At 36.5% G+C, this 20,795-nt stretch overlaps 1 protein-coding gene and 1 long non-coding RNA gene across 5 annotated transcripts in view; both read left to right on the top strand.

The window, feature by feature from the left end:
* The first annotated feature begins 291 nt into the window (after window positions 1-291).
* Window positions 292-20,795, top strand: part of pde3b (phosphodiesterase 3B) — a 116,342-nt gene continuing 95,838 nt past the window's right edge. For all 4 annotated transcript variants that reach the window (XM_022670109.2, XM_022670107.2, XM_022670108.2 and 1 more), the window contains exon 1: window positions 292-1,355. In XM_022670109.2, coding sequence (XP_022525830.2) covers window positions 390-1,355 — 966 coding nt within the window. In that variant the 5' untranslated portion in view covers window positions 292-389. The remainder of the gene's footprint in view (window positions 1,356-20,795) is intronic.
* The window catches only part of LOC125782185 (uncharacterized), a 28,368-nt gene continuing 23,621 nt past the window's right edge, over window positions 16,049-20,795 (top strand). Inside the window, exon 1 of the long non-coding RNA XR_007424771.1 lies at window positions 16,049-16,120. This is a non-coding gene — a long non-coding RNA (uncharacterized LOC125782185). The remainder of the gene's footprint in view (window positions 16,121-20,795) is intronic.

Here is a 20,795-nt window from a genome sequence, read left to right as displayed (position 1 = left end):
AAAGCAATGCATATACTGTAGTTGCATGGGGTGTCCAGAAGTATTTGGACACGTGCACAGTCTGCACAGTACACACACACACACACACACACACACACACACACACAGTGCAGTTATAGTGCTGTATCTGATATATCCTCTAGACGGTGCAGTGGAGCTCCCTGCCTGCCTTCTTTCTCTCTTTACAAGAAAAGCCCTCAGAACCACAACAACAACATTTCACCTTCTTTTCCTGCTCGGGAGCCAAAATGCTGGAGCCCGTTTGAGCGAACATGGAGCGCGTTCGCCCGTCGAGTGCGAGAACCGTCGGTGGCGGCGCGAGGAAACTTTAAACACACGCGGAGAAAAGAGAGCGAGGAGGAGGAAGGAGGAATACCGAGAAACCGAGCATGGCAGTCCGGGAGGACGGAGAGCTGCTCCAGCGCGGCGGGAAGAACAGCGGCAGACAGCAGCAGCAAGACGGAGCCGCCACTGCCACCGCCACCGTCACCTCCACCGAGAGCCTGAGGAACGGCTACGTGAAGGGCTGCGTGACGCCGCTGAAGCAGGACGGCGAGCGGGGGCTGCTGGCTCACGCGTGCCGCCTGTGCGGCGCCTCGGAGCCGCTGCGGGCCTGGGCGGCCTGCGCTGGCGGAGCCCTGGCCGCGCTGGTCGCCGCTCTGGCCGCCGCGTGGCTGCTGCTGTTAGCGGCAGCTGCTTCTCCAGCCTCCCCGTCTCGCTGGAGCTCGGCAGCGGCGGGGCTGCGGGAGTTCGCGGGCGACGCGTGGCACTCCGCGAGCCCGCTGTTCAGCATCGGCTGCGCCTACTTCTTCCTCACGCTGTACCTGCGGCGGGCGGAGCGGGAGAGCGGCCGCGGCTGGCTGCTCGCCCTGCCCGCCTCCTGCCACCTCGGGGACTGGCTGCTGGCGCGGTTCGTGGAGGACGGGGAGAGGGATTCGGACGAGGAAGCCCCGGTGGTGGCGGCGGCGAGCCGGCTGCCGCTCGCTCTGGCCTGTGCCGGCCTGCTGACGCTGGCCCCCGCGGCTCTCCGGCTCCGCCACAGCGTGCTGGCGCTGGCCCTGGCCGCCGCCGCCTGGCTAGTGGCGCTCGGGGGGCTGGGACGCGTGCCCCCCGCGCTCAGGCCTGCCCTCGCCGCCCTGGCGGGAACCGGGGGCGCCGCGCTGGCTCTGGGCTTCGAGCGGCGCTACCCGGCGCGGCAGGCCGTGAGCAGCGCGGGGACCGAGGAGAAGGTGCCGGTGGTGCGGCCGAGGAGGAGATCGAGCTGCGCGGCGCTGGGGGAAGCGGCCGGGGGCTGCTACGGAGGAGCCTGGAAGATGCCCCGGAGGCCCTCGCTGCCCTGCATATCCAGAGAACAGGTGAGATAACAGTTACAACATATGCTGGGGTATTATTTTATATTATATTATTAGCATTACTATTATTATTATAAACATAATTGTTTATTTAGATTGTCACGTGGCTATAAGCTGTATCGTGGTTGGTTGTGTTTGGCACTGATAGGTCAAGAGTGAGTTTTCCCTCGGTTGTTTTGGTAAACTTTAAAATATTTAAAATATGTGTAGTAACTTATGGTGGGGCTACTATATATTGTTGGGCTACTTCTCTGCTACAGTGATGGAAACAGAGTCAGTGTTGCCAATAATATATAAAACAATACATGTAAATACAGTGAATACAAATTATTTTATTAGTATTAATAATAATATAATCATATTTGTTTATTTAGCTTGGCACGTGGCTATAAGCTGTTTGGCCAAGAGTGAGTTTTTCCTTGGTTGTTTTGGTAAACTTTAAAATGTAAATCTTTTTAGTAATAGTACTATATGGTAGTATTGTTGGGCTACTTCCCTAGTACAGTAATAGAAACAGAGCCAATAAGGCCAATAATATATAAAACAGTATTTACAAAAATACAGTTGCTGTGGTTAACTGGTAAATGGAACTTCTATGCAGTTCTATTAACCTTAATTATTACAATTATTTTATTTCTGTAGCAATACAGGGAGGTACTTTAAACAATACAAGGCCAGTAGGTAAAGCACAAGACTATGCACAAGTGTGCATAGAGAAAATACAAAAATACAACAGGTGAGGGACATGTGGGGTTGTTTCTGTTACTAGTAGTAGTATTATTGTTGTTGTTATACGTATTTGTTTGGCTCGCTGTATCGTGGTTGGTTGGGTTTGGCACTGTATAACCAAGCTTGTTTTGGTAAACTGGAGGTAATTGCACTTCTATTCACTATCAATCAACTTTATTATTATTATTTTACTCTAATACTGGGCAGTACTGTTGTGCTACTTCTGTGGTACAGTGATATAAACAGAGACAATACGTTTCCCTCGTTTGTTTTGGTAAACTGGACGTGATTGTAGTTTTATGTTCAGTTTTATCCAACTTGACATTATTTCACATTATTTTTGTACCAATATATTGCTTTACTATTGGGCTAATTCTCTGCAACTGTAATAGAAATAGAGCCAACAATTGGCAAAACACAGTGCAAGGTGCATAGAGTAAATACAAAAATACCATATCCATGATGGCACTTATATTTACTTTTATTCAACTTTATACTCACATTTTATTCAAAATTAAAATATTTGGAGCAATATCTGGTGGAACAGTAATATAAATAGAGCCAACAATTGACAAAATACAAGACAAGGAGCATAGAGTAAATACAAAAATACAATATCTAATATCTATTCAGTTCTATTCAACTTTATTATTATTATTATTATTATTATTTCTGTAGCAATACAATTTAATACTTTTCAGCTACTTCTCTGGTACAGTAATATAAATAGAGACAATATATTTCCCTTGCTTGTTTTGGTAAACTGAACGTAATGGCACTATTTTTTGGCTTTATCTAACACAACAAATTATGTTTGGACCAATATATGGTGGTATTGTTGGGCTGCTTCTCTGGTACAGTAATAGAAATAGAGTCGACATTTTTACAAACACAATGCAAGGAGCATAGAGTAAATACAAAAATACAATATCCAATATATATTCAGTTGTATTCAACTTTATTATTAGCCCATAAGTGTTTTGGTAAATTGGACAAGATTACTTTTTTTTATTCACTTCTATTTAACTTTATATTTATATTTTATTCTAAAGTAAAATATTTAGAGCAATATATGGTGGTACTATTGAGGCAGTTCTCTGGTGCAGTAATTGTAAAGGTCAGGTTAAGGTGCATACAGTAAATGCAAATAAAAAAAAAATAGTTTCTCTCGCTCTTTTTGGTGAACTGGACGTGATCTCTCTTACATTCTGTTTTATCCAACTTGACACATTTTTTTTGTACCAATATACAGCACATATTTTCACTTATTTCACTTATTTATTCATCTTTATTATTATTATTTTACTTCAGTGCAGTACTGTTGGGCTACTTCTCTGCTACAGTTATAGAAATAGAGTCAATAAGTTTCCCTCGCTTGTTTTTAGTAAACTGAATGTGATTGCACTTCTATTCGTTTTTATTGAATTTTGACAAATTATTTTTGTACCAATATATTGCTTTACTGTTGGGATAATATCTGATACAGTAATAGATAAGTCAAGGGAGGGACATTCTGGCTTATTTCTATTATATTTCTAGTTTTATAATAGTGTGTTTATTTAGATCTGTATCGTGGTTGGTTGTGTTTGGCTCTGTTTGACCAAGAATGAGTTCCTTAAAATGTTTTAAATATTTATAGCAATATAAGGTGCTACTGTTGAGCTACTTCTCTGGTACAATAGGCCAAAAATACAATATCTAGACAACAGGTGAGATAGAACATGCATGGATATTGTTTTATATTCTATTATTATTATTATTATTATTATTAAATGTGTTTATTTAGCTTGGCACATGGCAATAAGCTGTATCGTGGTTGGTTGTGTTGCACTGTTTGCCAAGAATAAGTTTCTGCTTAGTTGTTTTGGTAAAAAAAAAAAAAAAAAAAAAAAAAAAAAAAAAAAAAATATATATATATATATATATATATATATATATATATATATATATATATATTAATATATATATATATATATATATATATATATATATATATATATATATATATATATATATTAATTATATATAGCAATATAAGGTGGTACTGTTGGGCTACTTCTTTGGTACTGTTAAAGATTTATTAAAGGTTATTAAAGTTATTATTATTATTATTATTATTATTATTATTATTATTATTATTATTATTTATTTGGCTTGTCGCGTTGCACGAAACTGTATCGTGGTTGGTTGTGTTTGGCACTGTATAGCTGAGAGTGAGTTTTTATATTATTTTATATTTTATATTATAGTTCTGTAGCAATACAGGGTTGTTCTGTTGGTGTACATTAGGGGTGGGCGATATTACTCTAAAATAATATCACGATATTTCAGGGTATTTTTGCGATAACGATATACTTGGCGATATAGGAAAACAGAAAAATAATTAATTAATTAATATAGTATAAGAGTATAACAGAATAATCATAATGTGGCAAAATAAATAATATAGCATAAAATAATATAATGCAGCAAAAAATATTGCAGAATATTTAGTGCATGAATATAAACTGCAAACTAAAACAATTATACAATAAATAAACCTAAAGCTTCACAGTAAATAATAGACTACTTTTAAGACAGAACAGCCCTATTATCACAATATGGATTTTTAATATCATGATATTTCTGTGTCACGATATATTGTATACGATATAATATTGCCCACCCCTAGTGTAAATCTTTGGTTCAGTAATAGGAATAGTGCAAGGCCAGAGGGCAAAGCACATGTTAATGCGTATAGATAATTGCAATAAATACAATAAAACTGTAACTCTAGTTGCTCTAACGTTATCACAATATTTATAGGCATTTTTAATATGTACAGTAGCTATCATGACATTTTGAAATGCAAACTAATACATCAGTAGCAGACATATTTTAAAAACTGCTGTAATGCTATTGCATACTTATACTTCTTCTTCTATATATGTATTTTATTCATTTTCAGCGGTATTATTATTTTATCATTTAGTATTGATACAGTGTAGTAATGATGGGTTACTTCTCTGCTACAGTGAAAGAAATGAGTGAGTGAATAATACAATAATGGACAAAACAAAAGTCAAGGTTCTTACAGTAAATACAAAAATACAGTTGCTGTAGTAAAAAAACAGTCATTCTTCATTCTTCTATTTAGTTCTATGCAACGTTTATTCTTATTTTTGAAACATTACAGGATGATACTGTTGTGCAGTGATGGGAATAGTGCAAGGCACTATTTTCCACTTTTTCTTGCTTGTTTTGTTAAACTGGACGTGATGGCACTTCCATTGACTTTTATTTAGCTTTAAAATTTAAATATTTGTACTAATATCCACGGCACTACTGTTGGACTACTTCTCTAGTACAGTGATCGAAATGGAAATAGAAATGGAATACCAATAAAGCCAATAATAGACAAAACACAGTAAATACAACATCATATTGTATATATTTATTAAATAGCAATATCATGGCTGATTTGTATAGAAACTATGAAGGAGCACATAAGGAATCCTGTAGTAACTTAAAAAACAGTGTTAAACAAACCAAAATACTCTGTGAAGAAGTATTAAGGTGTTTTAAGTTGTTAACTTGTGGTTTCTGAGGCTGGCAACTCTGATAAACCTAACGTGTACAACAGAGGAAACTCTCGCTCTTCCTTTCCTGTGGTGCTCCTGATGAGTGCCAGTTTCATCCTCATCATAAACCATCACTGATTGGTGGAAACTTCACACTAGACCTCGAGCAGTTTGGACTGTGTGTCTCTCCACTCTTCCTCCAGACTCTGCTCCCTTGATTTCCTTTAAATGAAATGTAAAATGTACTGATGATCAGTGATGGTTTGGAGAGTCATGTCTGTCATCTGCTGGTGTTGATCCACTGTGTTTTATTATCAAGTCTAAAGTCAGTGCAGTTTTGTTTTCCCACAAAATCTTACAGCACTTTATTGATGCACTTTTATCAATTGAGTTTAGACAAGCAGCATTATTTTATTTAATATTTACTACTGGTGTTCTGTTCACCTTTCTGTATGTATGCACAGCAGTTTGAGCTGTGCCATATCGTATTGTACATGATAATATCGCCAAAAAATGGTAATATCGTGAACGATATCATACCTTGAAATATGGTGCCATATCACCCACCCCTAATTACCTAATTATCACATCAGGGTTCTACTTTTTTGCCATTTTTAGCAAAAGAAAAATGCACACTGTTCTCATTTCCTATTATTTATCTACTAGATACTGTCCAGTATCATTTATTTTACTTTAATATGGAGATATGGAGATATTTGGAGTGCATTACAAGTATCATGCCATTCTGGATTATTGACTACTGTTAAAAATCTGATGAAATTATTTTTTTAAATATCTCATTTAGCCATATCATATTGCATGCAACAATAAAATTCAAAATTATTTTACTAATTCAGTGTTTTGTCATATCGCCAAAAGTATCGTTATCGTACAAAAACCATGAAATATCGTGATATTATTTTAGAGCCATACGCCCACCCCTAGTTCGTACAGGTGCTTAAAATCCTGGAAAATGCTTGAATTTTAACGTTCTGTTTTTCAGGCCTGAAAAGTGCTGGAATTTTGGAGAAAGTGCTTAAAAAATGCTTGAAATTGTAACTACATTTACTTTACAATAAATAACTATCTGACTAATTAAGTTTGCTTTAAGAAAAAAAATTGCAGAGCCTTAAACTAAAAAAGGCTTGAATTTCTTCTCATTCTGCTGTTAGCAAACACAATACCACCATAATACCATCTTCTGCAGTGTGACAAAAAGGAAGTCAATAATTTTGATATGTAAAAATGCTAAATGCTAATGTATAAATGCTAAATGCTAAATCCCAAATTACTGCTGTTAATTCCAACTTACTTAGAAGTATTTTTTTTTTCTTGGCAGCGTAGTCACTGTGAAGTGTGGAGAATAGTTTTGCATATATATTCATTGATCTATATCGCTAAATCGCAGTTTTGAGATATCACTATCAGTAATTTACCACAGCTGAAAGGTGCTGAAAAAAAAATAAAAAATGGGCCTTGAAAGTGCTTGATAAGAGCTTGATAAGAGCTTAAATTTTACCATGTAAAAGGTGTACAAACCCTGTTTAAAGTACTACAGCACTAGCTGAACCACTTCTGACACCAATCTTATCACTTTAAAGTAATACAAATGTATATTGTGTGTTTTTGAAATTCGATACAGTGTTGCACAGCTGAATAACGTGAGACGATATTGATGTTGGTTAGGGCTGCAACGATTAGTCGATATAATCGACAATGTCGATTATTTAAATTTGTCAACTACAAATTTTATTGTGGACTAATCTTTCATTTATAACAGTACTGCATTACACAGAGTACTGAAGACAGAAGTGCAATGGGAGATGAGTAAATGGTTTAATGATTTAATCACTAAATATCAGTACTTTGCATGTTTAAATAACATTCAGATATGTAAATGCCATTTAAATCTCATGTTCTGCTGTTTCTATCGTTTTTAGTGGTATAAAATGGCAGGAAAAATCGCTTACTAATCGACTAATCGAAAAAATAATCTGCAGATTAATCGACTACCAAAATAATCATTAGGCCTAGTTGCAGCCCTACTATTGATATGATAAAAACGCATCTCTTCAAGACAGCTTACTCTGTAATTCTTGTATTTAAGTTATTTTAATGGATGTGATTGTTGTATCGTGGGCCTTGAATCAGATGGTAAAAAAAAAAAGTAAAACCAGCAGCACTTGTTGATTTGAGAATTTCTGATTTATTAGCAGAACAAAAATAACCAACGCATTTCAGCGCTCAGTAAAAGTTACATAGTTACTTTTAATTATTTGATGTAAAAAAAGTACAACAAATCATCAATTAAATTGTTTTTAATGAACTATTATTCCACATAATAATTTGGGTCTTTCAGGCAGTATTTGTTCAGACCCCCCCATAAAACATTTTCAAGAACAAGTGGTATAGGTTTCTATGATCCATTTTTTCTTCTTTACTATTAAAATTTATGGTCATATAGGTGACTATAAACCGTATTTTTATAGTTTCACAGTTCATTATTATATTTTAACTTGCCATTGCTGTGCTTTAACTGCTATTAACATTTTTTTTTTATCATTTAAGCAGAATGTTAAAAATATTTACCACCACATGCTTTCTCAGGTTTCATGTGGAAGTTTTGAAAGCTGACAGCTCTGTCCGGCGGGGCACATTTTGTAAAGTAAAACTACCTATTTTAAAAACTACTTTAAAAATAACAAATTACTCAAAAAATGTACTCAATTACAGTAACTTGAGTAAATGTAATCCATTACTTTCCACCTCTGGTTGTGGGCCTTAAAAGTGCTTAAAAAGTGCTTGAATTTTACCTTGTAATAGGTGTATGAACCCTGTAAATATATATATGTGTGTATATATATAAATAATTAATTAAATAAATAAATATATATATATATATTTATATTTATATATTTAATATTAAGAGACATCATGAAATGAAACATCAATTTGAAAAATCTTAGTTTACCGACACTGTCAAACATAGATAAAGATAGTAAGTCAAGTAAAACTGTGTATAAATGAAAATAATTAGGAAAATGTATTATTTAAAGTGGTATATTTCATTATTTGTTTTATTACAGAGTCTGTGGCCCGTGACTTCAAATATATTTCTCCTTCTGGCCCCCAACAAAAATAGTTTGGACACCCCTGGTATATATTATTTATTATTACATTGTCTTTAAGGATCCTGATGCGGTACTGTAAGCGTCTCAGCCTGCGCTGATTGTAAGGCGTATAAAACCCTGGTAATTGAGTGAGTAATTGAGCCGGAGCGTGCCGGAGGGGCTGGTTGTGTGCGCAGGACGTGGTGTTGAATTACCAGCGGTACACGGCGGGTGACCTCTGTGCGCTGACCTCTGAAAATCAGCTGAGAGTATTTGTATTAGACAAAGCTGACCTTATTCCACCTGTGCCGTCAGCTCCGCCCAGGTCAGGGGTCCTGTTCAAACAGCACAGTTACTGTAACGTCGCCGCTGGGCCTGCTGCTGCTGCTGCTGCTGCTGCTGCTGCTGCTGCTGCTGCTGCTGCTGCTGCTGGTGTCCAGGGTATATACCCAGGGTTCATCTGAGTGCTTAAAATGCTTGAAAATGCTTGAATTATAAGTCCAATTCCAATTTCCAAGTCTAAAAAGTGTTGTAATTCTGGATAAAGTGCTTGGAAATGCTTGACAACCTTGCTGTCTGTCTGTCTATCAAAAACCACTTTGACTTTGACTACGACAAACAGCTATTTGATTTTAAATTAGTGCTGCAGCTATCAATTATGTCAATAATCGAGTACTCTACTGAAAAATCGTTTTGATTAATCGAGTAATTGATTGATTAATCGGATAAAACAAAGTAAAAGATTTCATGAAAATAAGAAATTTCACTTTCACATAATGAATGACCAATTTAATTTAATTAGTTTAATTTTTTAATTCACAAAAAGTTAAATAAGGCTAAACTAAGTACAAAATTGTACTGCATGTAATCTACACAGTTTTCCCTGCTGGAAACTGTTTATTTGGGCGAATAAAGCTCTTCTGTTTATTTACAGTAAGCTTAGATTTCCAGATTTCCACTAAAGCTAGGTGCAGCAGCATCAGTGTTAGCATTAGGGGCTAACCGCTAGTAAATGCCTTATGACAGAGCTGCACTGAGGAACCTTGAGTGTTCCGGTAATCTAGGGTAATATCAGCTAGTGATTTGTAGCAGTTAGCAGGTAATGCTAATGTTCCAACAACAGTGCTTGCCAGGGTTTGCAGCAGGCTACAGCCCGATATACTCACCTCTGAAAGGCATAAGAGCTAGCGTTTGGCACGGTTCGTGGCTAATGCTAATACTGCCCAAGCGTTTTGTCATATCGCAAAGAGTATCATTTATCACAAAAATACAATATATAGAAATATTGTGATTTATATTATATTAGGGCCATATCGCTCATCTCTACTTTGGATGTTGTTCTGGGTTCTTTTTTTTTTTTGTTGGGATCTCCTGGATGAGTAGTTCATGCCCTTTTGGAGTAATTTCTTTTCGGTCGGCCAGTCACTCCTGGGAAGGTTCACCAGTGTTACACATGTTTTCTCCATTAGTGAATAATAGTGAATCACTGTGGTTCTCTGGAGTCTTAAAGCTTTAGAAATGACTTTATAACCTTTTCCATCTTTTATCTGCTTCATGTTGTTATAAGTTTCAGGTTCTATTATATAAGTGATTTCTTGATTCTACAGGTCTGGCACTAATCAGGCCTGGTTGTGATTAGTAGTGAAATTGAACTCCGCTTTCCAAAAAGTGATGAATCACAGTTAATTAGTTAATTTAATATTTACTCAGTTTATATTTCTCTGATATTAACGTTTTTTGATAGTCTGAGAAACGTAACTATGACAAAAATGCAACAGCAAAAGAAATACTTTTTTGTAACAGGCCTGAGTGTTGATTGTGTACTCTGTGTAAAGGTTGTGGTGATGTTCTGGTGAAGGTTCTTTCTCACGTGTGGCCTCATGACTTTTCCATTCGCAGTGAGAAACAGCTCAGCACCTGTGACTCACTGCACTCGAGCCGGCACTCGGCCCGGCGCTCTGTGTTTAGAACCGGTGGCAGGATCACTGCGTTTTTAAGGTGGACACTGTGTGGAGGGGCTATACTGTCAGCAAATAAAAGTCACAAATGCAACAACAAAAAAAAAAAAGAACGTGTGATTAAATAAGAGAATTAGTACATGACTTTTGCATGGTGTTCCGAGATGCACAAGGTGTACTTTTCCCGTCGTTACGATAGCAAAGACACACTGACACACCCTAAATCACGCTCTAAATCAAGCTGCATGGTGCACAGTTGACGACTCACCTGTAGATTGATTAAAACAGAGCCCAAAGTGGTGTTTTGAGATGCGCAAAGTGTACTTTTCCCGTTGTTATGATAGCAAAGACACACTAACCCACTATAAATCAAGCTGTACGGTGCACAGTTGATGACTCACCTTCATATTGAACAAAAAAGGGCCCAAAGTATTTTACTCAGCCCGGGACTCTTTGTTTAAAACCAGTGGCAGGATTAGTACGACATTTTTAAGGTGGAACGCTGTGTGGAGGGGTCAGACTGTCAACAAATAAAAGTCACAAATGCAACTAAATAAAAAAATTAGTGGGTGATTTAATAAAAAAAAAAATAGTTCATGCCTTTGCGTGGTGTTTTTCAAGATGTGCAAGATGTACTTTTCCTGTCGTTATGATAGCAAATACACTGACACATTATAAATCAAGATGCATGATGCACAGTTGACGACTTACCTTTAGATTGATAAAAAAGGGCCCAAAGATTTGTGCTCTGGCCAGCGCTCAGTGTTTAGAACTGGTTGCAGAATTATTGTATTTTTAAGGTTGAACGCTGCGTGGAGGTGCTGGAATATCAGCAAATAAAAGTCACAAATGCAACTAAATTAAAAATGAATGTGTGATTAATTAAGAGAATTAGTACATGCAAGGTGTACTTTTCACGTCGTTATGATAGCGAAGACACACTGACACACTATAAATCAAGCTGCACGGTGCACTGTGTGGAGGGGCCGGACTGTCAGCAAATAAAAGTCACAAATGCAACCAAATAAAAAATTAATGTGTGATTAATTAAGAGAATTAGGACATGTCTTTTGTGTTGTGTTTTGAGATACACAAGGTGTACTTTTCCCATCGTTATGATAGCAAAGACACACTGATGCACTAAATTAAGCTGCACGGTGCACGATTAACGACTCGCCTTTAGATTGATTTAAAGAGGACCCAAAGTTTTGTGCTCAGCCAGAATCTCTGCGTTTTTAAGGTGGACGCTTTGTGGAGGGGCCGGACTGATGGCAAATAAAAGACACAAATGCAACTAAATATAAAATAAATGTTTGATTAATTACTGCATTAATTAATTGCGCAACATGGGTCAAAAATTACCCAGCTGAGTTTCAATTTTCTATATCTTTGCAATAAATTAATTCAATTTTTTTTGTATTCAAGGTGTTCCTCAATTCACTTGTTTTTGATCATCATACATCCTTATTTTATTTTTCCTTTATTACGTTTTAAACAAAAACCTTTTTTTATACAAAAGCTGCTTCTTTTTTAAGTAAGTAAGAAAGAAAAATAAAAATAAATAGTTGTGTGTAAAAAACACTGCCATGCATGAATTAACACAAAATAATGAATGCAGTTCATTTTTGACCCATGTGGGTAAAAATTCAATATAGAGAAATAATGTATATTTCTTTAATAAAGTGTTAAATGAATGCATTTCACGGGGTTACTCATTTGTTGCTCATCAAAGGGTTACGGAAATTATTAAGTGCCTTTTGTGTGGTGTTTCGAGACACGCAAGGTGTACTTTTCCCGTCGTTACGATAGCAAAGACACACTGACACACTATAAATCAAGCTGCACGATTGACGATTCACCTTTAGATCACCTTTAGGCCCAAAGTATTGAACTCTGCCCAGCGCTCTGTGTTTAGAGCTGGTGGCAGGATTACTGTGTTTTTAAGGTGGAACGCTGTGTGGAGGGGCCGGACTGTCAGAAGTGTTTATGTGGCAGAGGACCTTAAATCACTAAAACCATAACAAAGCCAGATCACCCTTAAACCCAGAGAGAGAGAGAGAGAGAGAGAGAGAGAACAGGCAGAACAGGCTTTCTGAGTTCAGCTCAGATCCATTCTTCTCTCACAGATCTGTCTTTTAAATTCATGAAGTAATTCATTATATAGAAAAAAATAAGAGCACACTTAAAAATTCTGTTTTTCTTTAATTTTACCAAATTTAAAACCTCTGGAATATAATCAAGAGGAAGATGGATGATCACAAACCATCAAACCACCAAACTGAACTGCTTGCTGAATTTTTTTGCACCAGGACTAAAGCAGCATAAAGTTATCCAAAAGCAGTGTGTAAGACTGGTGGAGGAGAACATGATGCCAAGATGCATGAAATTAAAACTGTGATTAAAAACCAACCAGGGTTATTCCACCAAATATTGATTTCTGAACTCTTAAAACTCTTTATGAATATGAACTTGTTTTTAACTTTGTATTATTTGAGGTCTGAAAGCTCTGCATCTTTTTTTGTTATTTTAGCCATATCTCATTTTCTGCAAATAAATGCTCTAAATAACAATTTTTTGGGGGAATTTGAGAGAAATGTAATGTAATCCATTTATCTCAGCAATATGAGTGTTTTTACCTGAAAAAAGCACCACATATGATTTTGTATGATTTGAACAGATGCAAATACACGTAAATACAGCAAAAAGTAACAAGGAATTCTCATTTTTAACTAAGTATCAATTGAATAAGATTTCTCCTGGATGCTCCTCAGCCAGCATGTGTACATTATGTTATTTTATGTTCAGTTCCGTCAGCAGCTCACCTGATTTACCACATTTACCAATTTACCAAACCAGGAGTTGATTAATATGATGAGAGCTAGAAATAACTCTATTAAACTCAGATTAGGAGGAGGAGAGATTAGGAGATGTTTTGTTGTTTTAAGGGAAACTTTAGCTTTTTGTAAAATTGCTGTTTGTATTTATTGTAATGCTGTAATGGGTTTTACTGAGATAATAAACACTTACTGCACAGATAAGAAGCTTTTTCTTTACTGAAATTCCTTCCCACAGGTGCCTAAAACTTTTGCACAGTACTGTATATTGTAGTAATATATGCTTAACCCTTGTGTGGTGTTTGGGTCTGTGGGACCCGTTTTCATTTTTCATCAAATGATACATAAAAAAATATTTTTTATAACTCAAACTCATTGGCATTGGCTCATTTTTTTTTTTGTGTGAAAAACATATATCAAAACGACATTTTTGATAAACACACACTGTACACCACACACACACACACACATTTATATTACATACAGTATGTTTGGCCAAGGGCTAATAAACATTGCTTCATTTGTAAATTTGAAACTAAACAAATTTTCTACTCATATCTTGAGTTTAATTCATTTTCTTTTACATTTTATTAAAAAACTAATAAAAAAAGAGTAGCACTTTTTAAAAGAAATGTAACATAAGAAAGGTAAAGGGCAAATATTAACCATGTAAGCTGTTTATATTTCTTGTAATTTAGGTGAAGCGAGCATGTGTAAAGCATTTTAATGTAAAATTGCTTAATTTTGCTGAATTAAATACAAGTAACAAAGTAAACGAGTAACAAAAATATGAACACCACACAAGGGTTAATGCTGGTGTGTTGGGGAGGTTTTGTTGGGGTGGTCAGTGCTGCGTCTGTTCTGGAGGTTCTGTTCTGCTGTAGGATCACCTCGTGTTCGGGGGACGGTGTGATGGAGGGTGCGAGTGATGCGTGAGAGAAACCAGGCTGTTTTACAGGTTCTGGAACGGAGCCGGCAGCTATTTTAGTCCGTTGTTGGACGTGTTTTTGTCGTAGCTGTGGTGAAAAAGGGCATGCTGGACGAGCTGACATCCTGTGTCGGATGATGTTGAACATTTTAGAGCGTCTGGAGCCGTAGAGTTCAGACCGGAGTCGTGTGAGGTTAGGAGCTGATTGATAGAGTGATTTTACTTTAAATTTTAGGGATTGCACCATTATATCAGTTATATCAAAGTTATATTGGAGTTATATTGGTATCGGATGATATATAATAACATTTCAAATAAGGGTGGGCAATATTATATCGTATACAATATATCGTGACACAGAAATATCATGATATTTAAAATCCATATCTTGATAATAGGGCTGTTCTGTCTTAAAAGTAGTCTATTATTTACTGTGAAGCTTTAGGTGTATTTATTGTAGAATTGTTTTAGTTTGCAGTTTATATGCATGCACTAAATATTCTGCAATATTTTTTGCTGCATTATATTATTTTATGCTATATTATTTATTTTGCCACATTATGATTATTCTGTTATACTATTATACTATATTTCTGAAATAAATGAATTATTTTAGTGTTCCTATATCGCCAAGTATATCGTTATCGCAAAAATACCCTGAAATATCGTGATATTATTTTACAGCCATATCGCCCACCCATAATTTCAAACCAATATTGCTGACGTATTTATTAGACTAGCAGGAAAAGGACCAAGAGATGCTGGCTGCACTACTACAGTCAGCCAACACTACTTTTCAACAGCTAGGTTATTTAAAATTCATTGATTTTTAGCTCATTTATATTTCTTTTCATTAGTTTCAATAGATCTGTTGTTTTATTTAACCTGTAATTTTTTTTATGATTTAACATTTAGTACACTATTAGTACCCCTCATCCCTATCCAACAATTTTTATTTAAATATAAATATGAGAACATATGTCCTAATAATCAGAAAATATACAATAAACTGTTCATTAAATAAAGAGGGTTTAAAGCTGTGAACAGTCTGTGTAAAAACAATATGAGAAACCTTTCTATTTATTGTTTGTATATATTTTTTAAAAGCTAAAATGTAAGGAGTATGAAACTGAAACACCTGGTTTTAGAGCACAATAATTGATTGTGGTGACGGACAGTTCTGGTGGAAACAGGAGAGTTGAGGTGCACATTGAATTCTGCGTGATTTGATCAGCCGTGGTTTTATGTGTTTTTTGGATACAATCCGGGTTAGCACCCGAACATCCCTTTCAGACAGCTTCCTCTTACAGCGTCCACAGTTAATCCTGTTGGATGTGGTTGGTCCTTCTTGGTGGTATGCTGACATTACCCTGGATACCGTGGCTCTTGATGCATCACAAAGACTTGCTGTCTTGGTCACAGATGCTCCAGCAAGACGTGCACCAACAATTTGTCCTCTTTTGAACTCTGGTATGTCTCCCATAATGTTGTGTGCATTGTAATATTTAGAGCAGAACTGTGCTCTTACCCTGCTAACTGAACCTTCACACTCTGTTCTTACTGGTGCAATGTGCAATTAATGAAGATTGAACACCAGGCTGCTCCAATTTAGCCATGAAACCTAAAATCCCACACTAAAATGATGACAGGTGTTTCAGTTTCATTGTCCAACCTCTGCACATTACTAACCATATAAAAATATTTCAAGAATACACTACTGCAACAAAATAAAGATTAAATACAGGGTAATTCGATTTTTATATATTTTCTGTTGCCTGCCTTAATAGATTTAAGGTGCGTCCTTCATCACTCGCTGTTTAAAATACCTGATATATGTGAATATGTGATTCTGACAGGTGTTTAACTTTAGTCCCGGCTCTTCCTCTCGATGTAAAAGTGCAGCTCTTTTTCTTTTTTGGTCCCTTTTTGTTAAATGTCTTCAGTTCTGTTCTTTTTTTTTCCCCCTCTTTCCATTGTTCTGCGTGTGGCCGCTTATATAATCTGGATGAAGTGCACTTCTGAGTGTTTAGGGGACATTAACAAGCGGCATGATATTGGGGGAAAAAGCTGACATTAACTTAACACTTTTGAAATTTTTTGGTCATTTTATTAATCATTAAAAAATATTATTATATTAAATATTATTATTATTATTATTATTATTATTATTATTATTATTATTATTATTATTATTATTATTATATACTATTGTTACATGAATTATTAATATTAATATTTTTTTTACTACTATTTTTTTTTTTTTAGATAAATACCGATAATAAATTATTGCCCATTGGTCTTATATAATATTCTAATTTTCTGAGACACTGATTTTTGTGTTTTCATTGGCTGTAAGCTTCACAATCATCAACAATAAAATAAATAAACACTTAAAATAGATCACTCTGTGTTTAATACATGTATATATTATAAGAGTTTCACATTTTCAACTGAATTACTGAAATAAAGTAACTTTTCAATGATATCCAGGTTTTTTTTTTTAGATGCACTAGTGGTGTGTGTGTGTGTGTGTGTGTGTGTGAGTGTGTGAGAGCACTGGGGAAGAATGTACTAGAATACATTTCCTGGAAATCTCAGAAAGTCAGTGATGTGTTTGTTTGGCTGAGGTGGTTAAAGTCAGGCGTGAGGTGGAACTGGTCAGACGGGCCGAGAAATGCTGGTGTCTGTGTGTGTGTGTCTGTGTGTGTGTGTCTGTGTGTGTGTGTCTGTGTGTGTGTGTCTGTGTGTGTGTGTCTGTGTGTGTGTCTGTGTGTGATTTCTGAGGAATGCAGTTTAGCTGTAGGTACAGTTTTTATTAGACTTTAGCTCTGTGTTTCCCAAAAACGTATTGTTAATTCTGTAATTCTACATTTATATAATATAATATAATAATACAAATTATATAACTATATTTTATGTAATATACAAATCGTATATATACTTAGGATCGGGCCTCACAATTTTGGGGAAAAATTGACATTGCAAAATGTTGTGTGTCAATGATGTCATGATATAAATGCAGTCTGTGGATCAATAATGGGAGTAATATAAATGGTATTATGTTGATATAATCTAAATCTGGTAGGTATTGTCATGTAAATGAGAAAAGAAAACAACACAAGTTTTGGAGCTGGAGTGAACTCTGTCTCTCTGTGTGTTTGGGAGCTGGAGTGAGTGCAGTGTTTGTGAGAGCAGAGTGTGAGTGGGAGAGTGCAATATGTGTGCGAGAGCAGTGTATGTGTGAGAGAGCAGTGTGTGTGAGCTTAAGAGAGAGCAGTGTACGTGTGTGAGTGTGTCTGATTTTTAAGTGTTTGTGAGAGCAGAGTGTGAGTGGGAGAGTGCAATATGTGTGCGAGAGCAGTGTATGTGTGAGAGAGCAGTGTGTGTGAGCCTAAGAGAGAGCAGTGTACGTGTGTGAGTGTGTCTGATTTTTAAGTGTTTGTGAGAGCAGAGTGTGAGTGGGAGAGTGCAATATGTGTATGTGCGAGAGCAGTATGTGAATGTGGGAGAGAGCAGTGTGTGTGCGAAAGCAGTGTTTGTGAGCCTGAGAGAGAGCAGTGTCTGTGTGAGTGTGTCTGATTGTAAGTGTTTGTGAGAGCAGTGTGTGTGAGCGTCTGAGAGCAGTGTGTGCACGAGAGTGTGTGTGAGCGTGAGAGATCACTGTGTTTTTGTGAGAGCAGTGTGTGAGTGTGTCTGATGATAAATGTTTGTGATAGAAGTGTAAGAGTGTGTGTGAGAGCAGTATGTTTTTGTGAGAGCAATGTGTGTGTGAGTGAGCATGAGAGAACAGTCTGTTTGTGAGAGCAGTGTGTGTGCACATCTGAGAGAGCAGTGAGTTTGTGAGAGCATTGTTTGAGAGAGCATTAAGTGTGTGTGTGAGAGCAGTGTGCATTTGAGAGCAGGGTGTTTTTTGTGAGAGCAATATGTTTTTGTGAGAGCAGTGTGTGTGTGAGTGTGAGCATGAGAGAGCAGGGTGTGTGCGAGAGAGCAGTGTGAGCGTGAGAGTAGTATGTTTTTGTGAGAGCAGTGTGTGAGTGTGTCTGATTGTGTTTGTGAGAGCAGTGTGTAAGCATCTGAGAGTGCAGTGTGTGTGTGTGAGAGAGCAGTGTGTGAGGAGTGTGTCTACGCGTCTGAAAGAGCAGAGTGTGTGTGCGCGAGAGAGCAGTGTGTGAGTGTGTCTGATTGTGTTTGGGAAAGCAGTGTGTGAGTGTCTAAGAGAGCAGTGTGTGTGTGTGCGCGAGAGAGCAGTGTGTGAGCGTGAGAGAGCAGTATGTTTTTGTGAGAGCAGTGTGTAAGTGTGTCTGTGTTTGTGAGAGCTGTGTGTGTGTGTGTGTGTGTGAGAGAGAGCAGTGTGTGAGCGTGAGAGAGCAGTATGTTTTTGTGAGAGCAGTGTGTAAGTGTGTCTGTGTTTGTGAGAGCTGTGTGTGTGTGTGTGTGTGTGTGTGAGAGCAGTGTGTGAGCGTGAGAGAGCAGTGTGTGTGCGAGAGAGAGCAGTATGTTTTTGTGAGAGCAGTGTGTGAGTGTGTGTGAGAGCAGTGTGTGTGTGAGAGTGTGTGTGTGTGTGTGAGAGAGAGCAGTGTGTGTGCGAGAGAGAGCAGTATGTTTTTGTGAGAGCAGTGTGTGAGTGTGTCTGTTTGTGAGAGCTGTGTGTGTGTGTGTGTGTGTGTGTGTGTGTGAGTGCAGTGTGTGAGCGTGAGAGAGCAGTATGTTTTTGTGAGAGCAGTGTGTGTGTGTGAGAGCAGTGTGTGTGTGAGAGTGTGTGTGTGTGTGTGTGTGTGCGGGAGCAGTACGGCGGTAGTGGAGCTCCTCTCAGCTGTCACGTTCTCGCGCTCTGCAGCCATGTGGAATGATATAACATTGACGTCAGTGGGGCGGTGACGTATGAGAGTGTGACTCCAGAATAAAGCCCAGTTTTACTTATTGCCCTGTACCATTTACTGCCGGCTCTGCTGCCTGATCTCTGCGCCGGGTACAGTGCCGGGTACATCGCCGGGTGCACCGCCGGCTCTCCTCGGCCCGATCCGACGCTGCATGCTTTACATACAATACATTATTTCACTAATTACAGGCCTCACACAAAAAAAAACCTAACAAACATACATATAAATATATAAAATATATATATATATATATATATATATATATATATATATATATAAATATATTGTTTTAAAATGCTGATTATCCGCTTATTGTATCATTAAACAATAAAAATGTTTGGTTTCCTGTATTTGTAATTGGCTGGTGTAAATATAAACTATAGAAGAGCTACTGTGAAAAAAAAATACATTAATGCTGATATTAATAGTATTATATATAATTTCATATTTCCACATATTTAATAATTTCACAAATAATGAACATTAACAATGTAATATAATAATATGTTAAATAAAAAAAGATAATAAGTAATGTCTCATCTCATTTAAGTATTAATTGACACTAGTTAAAAATGACTAAATTTCAATACTTAAGATTATAATAAATGATAAATTTAGAAATAATAATTAAATTGTAATTAATAATAATTAACATATAACAAGGGTCAATTAATAATTAGTTATGACACATTAATTTACCCTTATTAGTTTGTAACTATCATAATTTGTTTGAGTTTATAATAATTGAATTATTTTAATTGTTTTATCTTAATCCGTCCAAAAATATAGGTAATTACAGATGAGTATATGTGAGTATATATTTCTATATATGTATGAGTCAATCCAGAATTGCAGGTATATTTCACACCTCATAACTTTCACACTAATAAATGTTTATATAAATATAACCTTTTTAGAATAATTATACTGCATTATTCACATTAATTCAGTATAATAACAAAATGTATTAATTTACAGTCTTGTACATTAAATGTGTGGGATGAGATTATTCACATATATAACCAGATTATGAATCAAGTATAATGTTTAAACACAAATAAAATTTAACTAATACTTAATTTAAGTTAGTATTTAAGGGAATGAAGAAGAAAGCTGTCAGAAAGATTCGAGAAACTGCAAGTTTAAGTTCATTTTTACCATCTATTTGCATAAATAAAATAAATGAAAGGAAGTGTTCACTACACCTTACCAAAAAAACTGGCTGCCTCTTTCCGTGTAAATTTCACCTGCTTGTGTGTGTTGAGCAGCACAGCTGAGGTAAATTTATGACTAAAACTGCACTGCTGAGGTAAATGCAGTGTAATATTGTACTTTGCTAGTAAGTGTGTTGTTAAGTGGTTAAGTATTCTCCATGTACCTCTCTTGCGCTTTTTTCTATTCTTATTTTCTGTCTTACTCTGTCTCTCTCTCTCTTTTCTTTTCT

Source organism: Astyanax mexicanus, chromosome 16 (genome assembly GCF_023375975.1).
Source record: "Astyanax mexicanus isolate ESR-SI-001 chromosome 16, AstMex3_surface, whole genome shotgun sequence".
Classification (NCBI taxonomy): Eukaryota; Metazoa; Chordata; class Actinopteri; order Characiformes; family Acestrorhamphidae; genus Astyanax; species Astyanax mexicanus.
The sequence above is the reverse complement of the archived record's forward strand: the minus strand, read 5'-3'. Positions and strand labels throughout refer to the sequence as shown.